Source organism: Pelobates fuscus, chromosome 5, assembly GCF_036172605.1.
Source record: "Pelobates fuscus isolate aPelFus1 chromosome 5, aPelFus1.pri, whole genome shotgun sequence".
Classification (NCBI taxonomy): Eukaryota; Metazoa; Chordata; class Amphibia; order Anura; family Pelobatidae; genus Pelobates; species Pelobates fuscus.
The window spans coordinates 313,811,935-313,824,773 of NC_086321.1; the positions used below are offsets into that span (position 1 = coordinate 313,811,935).

At 42.8% G+C, this 12,839-nt stretch overlaps 1 protein-coding gene across 5 annotated transcripts in view; it reads right to left on the reverse strand.

Moving 5' to 3' along the window:
- PWWP3A (PWWP domain containing 3A, DNA repair factor) overlaps positions 1-12,839 on the reverse strand; it is a 199,590-nt gene that overhangs the window by 124,248 nt on the left and 62,503 nt on the right. For 3 of the 5 annotated variants that reach the window (XM_063455529.1, XM_063455526.1, XM_063455528.1), the window contains exons 4-5: positions 8,372-8,442; positions 7,424-8,224 (exon numbers count right to left, since the gene is read on the reverse strand). In XM_063455529.1, the coding sequence (XP_063311599.1) occupies positions 7,424-8,224; positions 8,372-8,442 (872 nt within the window). The remainder of the gene's footprint in view (positions 1-7,423; positions 8,225-8,371; positions 8,443-12,839) is intronic. The other 2 variants (XM_063455531.1, XM_063455530.1) reach the window with 1 other exon arrangement.

Sequence of the window (12,839 nt, forward strand, 5' to 3'; positions counted from 1 at the left end):
GGCAGCACATAAAACAGTAGTGAGGGGAGCCCTTATCCGCCTAGCAACGATGAAGAAAAGGCAAAAGACGACAACTTCAGAGAGACTTCTTAGGGAATTTAAGACTGCAGAGCAGAGACATCAGACCTGCCCGGACGGGGAGACACTGGGACGGGTGGAGGCCAAGCGACATGACATACGAGCATTGCTTGTAGATGACGTAGCACGATCACTGTCATGGTCTAAACGTTCCTTTTATGAAAAGGGGAACAAAATGGACATCCTGCTGGCCAGGACTCTACGGCCTCGACAGGGACGTACACATATCACGTACATACGACACACAGACTGATCAATAAAAACGACTCCAGGCGACATTGAAGGAGTCTTCCGCGATTTTTACAAAACACTATATACCACACACACCTACAGACGGACTGAGAAAGGACCAAGAGTCAGAACGTATCCACAGATTTCTGATGGATCTTGGCTTACCTCTCCGGAGAGGCGAGGGCCCAGTTAGCAGCGGAAATAACTGAAGAGGAAATAGACAGGGCGATCACAGAGCTAAAAGGGAATAAAGCACCGGGACCGGACGGTTTTGACGGGTCCTATTACAAGACGTTTCGGGAAGAGCTAGTACCACACTTGCTCAAACTATTTAACAACTTTAGGGAGGGAGGCGCGCCGAACCCGGACATGGCACTGGCATCCATCGTATTGCTTCCCAAGCCAGATAAGGACCCGTTGTTACCCAGTAGTTACAGACCCATATCTCTCATAAATCAGGACATGAAAATACTAGCCAAGATCCAAGCGGATAGACTTTCCCCACACCTGACTTCCCTAATAGACCCCGATCAAGTGGGCTTTATCCCTGGGAGGCAGTTATTTGAAAATACCCGTCGGAATATAGATCTCATATGGAAACAGGCAGTTACGAACACACCTACCCTGGCGGTCTCGATTGACGCTGAAAAAGCTTTCGACCGCGTCAATTGGCATTACATGTTTACAGTGTTGCAACATTTAGGGTTCCCTGCAGAATTCCTTACAGTGGTAAAGGCTATGTACAGCAATCTTAGAGCACAGGTCTGGATCTCGGGCGCACCCCCCTCTCCCTTCCCACTTTATAATGGCACCATTATGGCAGGGATGTCCACTCTCCCCGCTACTTTTTGTCATTTCGCTAGAACCCCTTCTACAGGCGCTCCGAAAGCACCCAGAGATTCAGGGGGTGCGGGTAGGAGGCCGGGAATTTGTAGCAGCAGCTTACGCTGATGACATACTTTTGACGCTCACGAGACCTATGGATTCTATGAGGGCACTGAGTGGGGTCTTAGACACATACGGGGAAATTTCAGACTTCAAAGCCAATATGGCAAAATCGAGCGCACTCCCCATAAGTATGCAAGCAGCAGACATAGATCAGATACGCAGGGCGCATCATATAAGGATAGAAACACACTCTCTCGGGGCGGAGCCTGACTGCCGAGGCAAGCAGACGCTTAATCCTGCAGCTCCGAGCGAAAAGCGAGAACCGCACTTAAATACCGCACAAATACCACTCCTATCACCCCCAAAGACAACTACACAAACGGGGGAATACTCCCAGCGTCATGGGGCGGAAGAATAAAAGACCGACGGCGGACAAACCTGCTCCGGGGCTAACAATTGGTGACATGTGGCGGCAAGCACGCTGCACGGGCGAATCCAACATGGCGGCTCTCCACGGAGGCTGCTCTGATTTCAACTCAGATGACTGCTCTGGGGACGCAGAGGACGATTACCCCCCCAGCTCCAGCCCCAAAGCAGAAGGGGAATCCTGCCAAACCAAGGGCTGATATGGATGCTGACCTGGTAACCACTGGGGTATTAAAAGCTCTGCTTGCAGACCTGCAGAAGAACATCCTCACGGACGTTACCGCTCTGATTTTCACAGTGAGAAGACGCCAGCGTCCATAGGAAAGCATTGAGAATTTCTATGGACTGGCTGAATGCGCGCGCGGCTCTTGCGCATTCAGCCGATAACGACTGAAGGAGGAGGAGAGTCCCCAGCGCCGAGGGAGCCCGGCGCTGGAGAAAGGTGAGTGTTTAACCCCCTTCAGCCCGGCGGGAGTGGGACCCTGAGGGTGGGGGCACCCTCAGGGCACTATAGTGCCAGGAAAAAGAGTTTGTTTTCCTGGCACTATAGTGGTCCTTTAAATGGCTGTGTCTCAAATGTGCCCCTTCAATGTCCGCATATACCTGGCAAAAGTACATATGGGGGTATTGCTGTGCTCAGACGACATAGCTGAGCAACATATTAAGTATTATACAGTCGTAGTACACATAAGGTTTGCAAAATACACAGTACAAACTCACTGTGTGTGTCAAAAATGCTGAAAAAAATGCTTATTACCACTACACTTGATACAAGCTAGCGGAAAAATGATCCCACGCTAAGGTTCAAAATATGCCTTTAAAAAATAACCTGGGATGTCTTTTTTAATAAATAGTATGCTTTTATGGGATAGTTGGAATATATAGCCTGCTAAAAAACTCCAAAGTGGGGTAACAACACAGTGTAAAAATTCAAAGTTTGAAAAAACCTGCAGTGTCTGAAATGTGCCCCTTCAACGTCCACATATACCTGGCAAATGTGCCCCTTCAACGTCCACATATACCTGGCAAAGGGGTATTGCTGTACTCAGACAACATAGCTGAGTAACATATAAAGTATTATAAAGCCATAGCACACATAAGGTTTGCAAAATATACAATACAAACTCACGGTGTCAAAAAGGCAAAAACAAAATGCCTATTACCACTACACATGATACAAGCTAACGGGAAAATGATCCCACGCTAAGGTTTGCAAAATATATTTTACAAACTCATGGAGTATGTCAAAAAGGCATAAAAAATGCTTATTACCACTACACTTGGTATAAGCTAGCGGAAAAATTATTTCACGCTAACGTTCAAAATTTGCCTTTTGAAATACCCTCGGGGGTCTTCTTTTAAAAAAAAAAAAAAAAAGTATGCCTTTTTGGGGTAGTTGGAAAAAGCAGCCTGCTAACATATTTAAAAATAGAATACAGATTCAAAGCTCCGGGCCTGAAAATCGAAATCCACCACCTTCAAGCTCCATCCAAGCCCAAAAGTGCCAGCCTCACCTGGGCACTGACTTAAGGAGCAGACACATGCCATTATTTTTTACGGCTCGCAAACCAATCTGCCCGCAATACCCGGCGGTCACCCAGGACTAGCGACCTGTGGAGCCCTGCGGGGCGTGCGCAGACTCGGGCCGACTGGGCCTACTACTCACCCGACCCAGAAACGACTCCCCCTGGGGCAGAGATGGGCCGTACGAGACTACAGACAGCGTCCACGGCTTAACAGCAGCAGCGAGCGGCCGCATATCTCCGGAGCTCCGGGTAAAGAAGCCTTTTTAAGCCTGTTCCCCACTACGAATCCCGTCAAACAAGTTGCCCAGGACCCCCACAGCCCCCCCGGACCAGATGGGGAAAAAAACAAAGAAAACGAAACCTGATAAACCCAGGTCTGGGGCGACAATTGGAGATCTGTGGCGGCAGGCCCAAGACGCACGCGGACCCAAAATGGCGTACCTCGGGGATGAGAGCTCCGACTTCTATGAAGACCTGCTATACGAACTGGTAGAGAGCGCTCTCCCTACCCCAATCCAGCAGCCTAAGCCCCACACAGCGTCCCCACAAACAGGCGCCGAAACAATATTAAAGTGCGGGGAGTCTCAGACAAAGTACCTGAAACTGAATTACCACACTTCGCGAGGCGCCTACTCTCAACCCTGCTGACACCAAAAACCGCCAAAACAGGAATGCTCACCAACTTGTTCAGGGTACCCCGGCCAACCAGAGCGCCACCCACTGCCTCCGGGGATGTTATACTCCAGTTCCAAACGAGCAGAGACAGGGCCGCGGTGCTGGCCGCCACAAAAGGGCAGACCCCATATCATTTTGAGGGGATGGACTTGACACTCTTCACAGATCTCTCGGCAAACACCCTAGCATGGAGACGCACCTTCCGCCCACTCACTACTCTTGCGACAACACGCTATTCAATACAGGTGGCGACCCTCCCGAGCTCTGTCCCGCACGGTGACGAGACGCTCACGATCCACGACCCACAAGACAGCGAGACTCTCCTCCAGAAATTGGGACTCCCAGCTGCAGCACTGACCCAAGAAGAACAGAACACAGGGCCCAGGAAAAGGCACACATGGAACCCGGCAGGGGCCCCCACATTTGTCCCAAGAACTTCTACACCGGACTCATATGCTCTAGCCACAACCTAGCTGCAGGACTGACCACAGAGGACACAACCTTTTGCATCTCTTCCTGAGCACACGACTAGATGTGCAAACTACACCTAGTACCATAGCCGCTGCCACTACAGTAAGATAGATACGACTCTGTCACTAATATTCAAATAACCGCATCAGTTCGCTCTATACAACTCAATGCCCATGAGCATACACACCCTCTTTGCAGCACATAACACACACGCAAACATGGCAAAACAACACCACACAGGGGACATGCACAGGCATACACACTGGCGGTAAATCTCAACCAGCTCTTAAGCTCAATAAAGACATCCAGCTGACCTAGGGTATCCTGCCACGGGTCACCTCTGGGCCAGATACTGGGACCTCAATCTAAGTAATCCACCCCAGCATTAGCCTGCCTCTAGGGCTCTTAAACTAGCCCACCCTAAGACGCACATCGCACTCAGCGGCCAACCTGAGCCTACTCTTACGGTAATAGGTAGTATAGGGTAACACTTACATACTAACACGATGAAACTACAACTAGCACTACCACACGTTCCATGTTTGCTATAGGTTTATATGGCCTCTCTTTTTTAATGCCACTTGAACACTCTTCTCACACGTATGGGATGTAGCCGCATACATTTTTGCCCGACCGAATAACCCATTCTAAATTGTTCGCCTACGACAACTTAAATGTTTTCTTGATCTAGAAATGTTTAATTAGCCTGTTAAGTACTAATACAAAAATGTGCAGTACTACCGCTAGCCAAGTACCAGTCTCTTATTATATGCTATTGCGTTACAATTGTACCTAATCTTGGGACACAACCTTTTCAGCTGTAGCTTGAAGCAATAAGCCGTAGCTCTGCCACCAGCCTCATTAAATGGAGACGATGAGCCACCCCCTTTTAGGCCGAAGGCCGCCTATGACCCTCACAACAAATCTCACTAGGACGCATTAACCCTTTCTTTGACTATGACAAACTACCACATTAGCACCGAAAACGCTACCAGGTAGTCGCACTGTTACACAAACCTTACAACACATACCACTTTGTTACATATATAGAATCTCACAGAAAAGCGATGTTATTTTCATGTCCTGTTATTTTAAACTGCAACTCTGCCATCCACGCTGCAAGCCCCCTAACATTAGAGGTCACCGACAGGCCACAGCCGAACTTATTCAGGCGTATCCTGATACTGCTCCTGTTTTGACTGTTTAAGTTTGTCCTATACATTATTCCTTTAGTATGCCTTCTACTACCTGCTTTTCTCGCCCAATATGTTGGACACAATTGCCTTGACCTGTTACAGTGTGACATTCAAACTAAAATGTTAAGCAGTTGCTCACCTTGCACTCACTGTGCATGCTCAAGTCAATATAGCCTCACAAGTAGTTTATTGTGTTTATATGTTGTTTCTTAAGTGCATTACCGCCACTGTTTAACATTGTTTTATTAATACAAATAAGGAGGTACTGCTAATAGTTACCAATCTACCAAGCTATGCCCACATATATGGTATACTGAACTCCTCAATGCATGTACTATTATTTCTATAACCTCAACATTCATAGCTCACGTACCTTTCTGTACTTTGTAGCCAGATACTGCTCTGTTTTAAACGTGTCCATGCAATCTCTACCATAGCATAGGCGACAACTGTTTAGTTAATCATGTTATATAAAAAAAAAAATGTGCAAACTGTCATGCCACTGTTTAACTTGTACGTAAACTGAACCACGCTGTTGTGGCGCTTATTGAAATACTGTAACCACCTGCACGACCAAAATAAAGAATAAAAAAAAAAAAAAAATAGAATACAGACCCATTAAAACTCTCCATGTAAATTCACACTTAAAAACCTGAACTTGTCACGTCTCTTTCACAGCACTGTAACTTTACAAAATAGTGTCTAGGTCATACATTGGGCTTATTGTTTTACTCAGAAGAGGTAACTGAGCATACTTAGGGGGAATTTATGACAGTGGCACTTATCAAATGTAAGAAATACCCAGAGAAAATGCAACATGTATGTAAAAATGTTGTATTTTTTTTTCTCACCACAAAATTTGATATAAATTGGTGAAAAAATGGTGGAAAGTTAAGGTATAATATATGCCTAATAACATACCCTGTAGTGTCTGCTTTCTAAAATGGAAGGCCTTTGTGGGGTTATTTGAACAGTCAAATGGCTATAATGCCACACAATCAGACATATGACCATCTATGAAAATTCCAACTATAGAAACTAAAATAGCATGGTCTCCTATATGGCATTGTAGCTTCACAGAATAGGGGCAAAGGTATACAATGGGGGTATCGTTGTACTCAGCAGATATAGCTGAACACAATATGGGGTTCTGTACAGGGATAGCACACACTAGGTTTACGAAATACACATTACAAAAACCTTGTTATATGTGTATATGTCAAAATAGAGAAGAAAACACAATTTTACTCCAATATTTAGCAGAGATTGGCGGTGAAATGGCTACGCAAAAAGTGTCAAACTAACCTTAGGTAAATAGCCTGTGAGGTCTACTTTATATAAATATATACTTTTGTGTGGCAATTATGTTTCCTGTAATGGGTATTCAAAACACGGAGGTAGCTTGTACGCAACATATATAAAATGTGTTTATACACATACTGACCTTTCACACAAATAGAACCCTGCATACACACAAATTATTCATTGCATTAAAAAAAAAAAAAAACATATAAACCATTAAATGCACATACTAAAACTTCATACAAATATATGACTGCATTAAATTACAAAATAAAATAATTGCACACACACTATATATTTATCTATATCCATCTCTCTATCACATGTGCACTACCATTTTAAACAAATTCAAACTGCAAAACTGCAGTTTAATGTAAGCTCATTGAGCAGGGCCCTCAACCCCTCTGTTCCTGAGCATCCAGTTGTCTGGTTACAGTTATGTGTCTGTTAATCCACCCATTGTACAGCGCTACGGCATTTGCTGGCGCTATATGAATAATAAAATAATAACAATGTATGCAATAAAAGTAAGTGATGGGAGATCAGATTTACTGATTTCAGATATTTTGATATTTTGCCTTCCTGCACCAGTAATTCTAATTTTAAAACTATAAAAGTGCAGTGTTTTACCTCTCTCCTCTTCAAAGTCTGGCATGGCAAGTTGCTTGTATCTATTACCCAACTCTCTCTTGGTCTTGCAGGGCTTTGTCTGTGATTCTGAAAAAGGCTTGTGCAATTTTGTTACATGTGCTTTCTGACTGACTCGATCAACTCCTTTCCGATTTGTTTTTGTGGTCTTATTCAGTGCTGGAACATGCAAAGTGCTTTCATTGCTCTGTTTACCAGCACATTTCTTCTTTGCAGAAACGTTCTTACCAATCTTGGCCTGTAACTGCCTCTGACAATGTCCGGCACTCTGTAACCTCCTTTTAGAGACTGGAGTGTCCATGTGAACTGAAGCAGAGTGCGTCAGTTTCTTTCTAGGTCTCCTTCTATCACTATCTTGTTCCTTATTAGTTATGGAATCTCGTTTCCGTTTTCTGCTTTTATTTTGAAGATGACAGGAAGAATTTATTGCAGACCGAGCTTTTATCGTTGAGGTTTCAGAAGACACTGTTGTAGATGTCACTGCCTGCTTCTTGGGTGTTTTCACATATCTTTTTCTGCTCTTTTCTGGGGTGCTTTGCTCATCCTTTAATCTAGCCAATTTCTCTTGTCCCTTCTCCCCATTGGCAATTTCTGTTCCCTCCGATACAGCAGCTTGAGATAAATCAGATCCTCTACACTGATTTGGGTCATCAGCCCCCCTCAGAGTTGCATGATTAGAACTCTCCAAGGTAGAACTTTGGCTTAAAATGTCTAAAGCAATTCTAAGGGCTTTACGATAAGTCAAATCCGCTATTGCAGTGTCTGGATGTTTATCTTTGTGTACTAGAAGACAAAAGATTTGCTTAATATTTTGCAATTAAAAATCATACTGACATGCAATGTTTAACCAATAGTAAAACATACAATGGAATAAACAGACAAAAAAAAAAAAACACAACAATTAAAAAGAATGTTTTTAGAAATATTCACCAAGTCTAGATGCAATATTTTCTATTTCAGTCTTCTCCATTGGTTTTGTATCCTTGACCTTCACTTTTAACCTGTAGGGGGGTAGGGGGGTGGGGAGGAAAGGGGGAGAGGATACAACATCACAATACAATGTTATACATTTAACAAAAGATTGTACAACTATAGTTTGAGGAAAATTAAATCATACATGGCTTTCAGATCTGATTTCATGGTTTCTGGAAGGTATTCTCTTCACATTTGTGGAATGCAATAGTAGAAAACCTTTTAACCAACTTTGTTTGTAGTAGTGAGTAAAGTGCTAGAAATGATCATTATGTTATTACAATACACTATTGTGTTTGTTTTGAAATAACAGGAAAAAATTAAATATTGAATTGTGTGTTAGTGTGATGAGTTTATGAGATGGATTTCTGATGAAGGTTTCTACATGTATGTATGGGCTGTCCCAGTGGTCTACAAAGGCCTACAATTAATATTGTCCCAGTTTGAGGTTATAGACTGCAACAAATGGAATGAATAATCCACGGTTTTAAATATTTAAAAGAAAACAAATTTGTCCAGGAATTGTAGCAGAGGATTGGAGAAGAGCAGCTGTGGTAACTGTATTTGAAATCGGTCCAAAAGCTTAATTCGGAAACTACAGACCTGTGAGCTTATTAGCATCTGTGGTTGGGATCATTTGAAGTGATGTTAAGAAATAATATTCAGGAATTCATTTTGAATGACACTCATTAGTAAAAATTAACATGGTTTTATGAAATACAGGGCATGTACAAAAAGCCAAAACAAGACAGAAAATTAATTGTTTTCTAAGAAAGGAGAAGAAATATAGATCAGGGTGTTGCAAGATGCACACTACTTGGATTTTGCAAAGGCATTAGATAGTTTCACACAAAGGTTACTTAATCCAAAATAGAAATAATGCATGCTAAAAAAAGAGAATATGTATTACTTACCATAATTTTAGTTTTCTGGTCATATCCAATGCCAGCACAACAATGAGTAGCTCTGCCCTATTCCTAATTAGACATGGCTAAAGTCTCTTCAGAACTGATGACCCCGGGGGCTGATGACCAAGTGGCTGCTCTACATATCAGTTCTGAAGAGACTTTAGCAGTCACTGCCGAAGAGGAGTAAAGAAACCTTGTAAAGAGAGTTTAGTCCTTCTGAAACTGGAACTCCTGAGGCTTTGTATGCCTGAACCCAATCCATCTGCCGATGGTGGTTTTAATGGCTTGAACACCCCTTCTAGTTAAGTTTGGGATATTAAATCAGCCTTTTAAAAAGGAACCCTAAGGAGCAGTCCTATCTAAGTGAATTCTTAAGAATCTTACTTTCTAGTCCAGAAAGGAGAGATTCCCTTCTCCGTTCCCGTGTACCTCTGAACATGGGGCTGGAAGCACAATCCTCATTGATATAAAAGGAGGATGTTACCTTTGGATGGAATTCAGGTACCGTGCGTAGTAAAGCACTCTCTGTGAAAGACTGTACAGGGCCCAATGACTTTCAGGCTTTCCCCTTCAACTATCACACCATCAGGTTTAGGGATGCTGGGTCTGGAATCTAGAACTGGTCCCTGGTGCAGAAGGTCTGGCCTCTTGGAAGCTCCCATAGAGGTTCCTTGTCAAAGTTCAGTGGTAGAGGGAACTATGGTCTGCGAGGCCAAGATGGGGTGGAGGATTATGGACAAATTCTCTAACTTTAGTTTCCTTAGGAAGGGGAAACGCATACCCCAGGCTGAATTGCCACCTGCAACATAGAACATCTCTCCCTATGGCTTCAGGGTCGTTGTTTTTCGTGAAGAATTTTTGTATTTTGTTGTTGTTGTGATTTGCCATCTGGTTTACCGGAGGATGACCCCACTTTTCCAATATCTTCAGGAATACCTTTTTTCGACAGACTCCATTCCCTTGGGTCTATTCTGACTTGGCTGAGAAAATTTGCCACTGAGTTTTGAATTCCTGGAAGGTGAACTGCTCTCAATCCTGACAGGTGTGCTGGTCCATCAGCTGTTTCATAATATTAATCATCCTGCGACTCCTGGTACCCCTTTATGGTTCAAGTTGCCTGATCTTATTTTCACCCATTTCTCTTCAAGGTGAGGTGAGTGTTTTCGTGACTGTAGAACTGCCAGATGATTGGATGGAGTGTTTAATGAAGGAAAGCTCAATTTTCCCTGTGCAAAGCTGTCCTGATAATGGCTCCTCAACCCCGTTGGCTTGCATTTGACGTAATTACTGTCCACGAAATTTCCGCCGGAGGAAAACCTTTGGACAGATTTCTCTTGTGCGACCACCAGATCAGAGTGTGATGAACCACTGGTAGAATCTTGATGAGTTAATGTTGATTTCCTGAAGTAAACAGGAGAAGAAAATTGGCTTGAAAAATTAGCATTTTCCATTGGGACCATTTTGTCAATCCGATGGTGAAGGACATGGCTCTCTCTGCCAAGGCTACTCTGCATGCCAACATCTCATTGACTTTGTAAGCCTGCGAATTGTCTCCTGGGATAACTGAACATTCCCTGCATATGTGTTGAACTTGGCTCCCAAGTACACCATGTGCTGGGTTGAAGAAAAAATGGCTTTTGCCAACATTGATCTTCCAGCTGTGACATTGCAGAAACTGAAGGTAGATCTCCCCATGAGATAACATCTTTGTTGTGTGCAATAATCAGGATGTCATCCAGATAATTGAATATTGCAATCCACTGCTTTCTTAGCTCTGCAATAAGGACTACCAACACCTTCATGAATGTTCTTGGTGCTGTACTGAGTCTAAAGGGGAGCACTTGAAACTGTCAATTTTCCAGCGCAAATCTTAGGTATTTGTGGTTTGAAGAAGTGATGGGAACATGAAAATAATTGTCCAACAAGTCTATTGACATCATCCATTGATTTGGGAAAACTGTCTTCATGATGGACTGAATGGATTCCATCTTGAACTTGCGGACATATAAATGCTGGTTTAATTTGTGTAGGTCTAGAATGGGTCTCCGCCCTCTTGAAGATTTTCTTGTTTGAAAAAGAGGAGAGTAGAACCTATGGGTTCTTTTTGCCCTTGGAACTTGTCTGATAGCTCTAGGAGGAGCTATAGAGGATGACTTTTTTGTTACTGTTTATGGTCATATATTTTATGGAAATTGGTCCCTGAGGAAGACTCTTTTGAAACGCATAGGTCCAGAGACTAACAATGGACTTTAGCATATTTAATTTCATTTGGTTTTATATTGTTATACAGTTGCAAGAAAAAGTATGTGAACCCTTTGGAATGATATGGATTTCTGCACAAATTGGTCATAAAATGTGATCTGATCATCATTTAAGTCACAACAATAGACAATCACAGTCTGCTTAAACTAATAACACACAAAGAATAAAATGTTGCCATGTTTTTATTGAACACACCATGTAAACATTCACAGTGCAGGTGGAGTTCAACATTTAGTAGGGGCACTGTGGATATATCTTTTGTTGTTTTCTATTTTAAGTATACAGCTGTATCCCACATATTTTGTATTATACCTTTTCTCCTTAGCTAAGAGAAGTAGTGGCTAGAGGTGAAGGCTCCTTTGTGGTGTCCTTTAGGTTTAGTGCTTTGCGCACTCTGGAAATCAGATCTAGCTCGTTAGGTTCAATGAAATCTGTTGCTGGTAGCATTTCTTCCACTGAAGAACAAGCTAGGTCTCTAAACAGTTCTACCTCCATAAACTCTTCTTCTGACTCATCTTGAGAGAAGTCTGAATGGTCAGAGTATCTGGGCCTTTTATCCCTTGAGACACAGCATGCTTAATATACAGCATGATATCAGGAGCTGGTTGGGAAGGTCAGGTTGAGAGAGAGAGAGAAACATAGCTTACCTATATAACTTAGAGTGTGACTTTTTATAAGAAGAGGGATCAGAATTACTGGAGCAGGATCTCACTCTATTCATCTTGGAAGAAAAGTATAGGAATTACACAAAATTTCTATATAAGACACATAAAGAAGGATGTGCCTTTAAGAAATGTTTCCGTGAACAAGGAATATATGCATGAAAAAAAAAAAAAAAATGTCCAACCAATCCAAAGAATGATACAACAGGATAACAAGAACTTTCCCCAGCTTCAGATGAAGAATTAAGAAAAAAATTTTGCCGCTTCAAACAGCAATCGACATCCGGATTGACCTCCTTAAATTAAAACTACCGAATTCCCATGCGCCTTCGCCACTCTTCTGGCAAACACGCTCTTTTTAATTCCTATTCAGACCTGCACATATAGAAAAATGAACAACAGCACCTGCACCCAAACAAATGCTGTTGCAAAAACAAACGCCATAGTCTGCACACACGCATTTGCACGAAGGAATGCCATCGCCTGTACATTCGCGCAATTTAACGCATAAATGAAATGCCAGCGCATTTCTACAAACGAACACTGGCACTTGTATTTTGGTGAAAACTTCATCCGAACTTTTTCAAGAGCTCT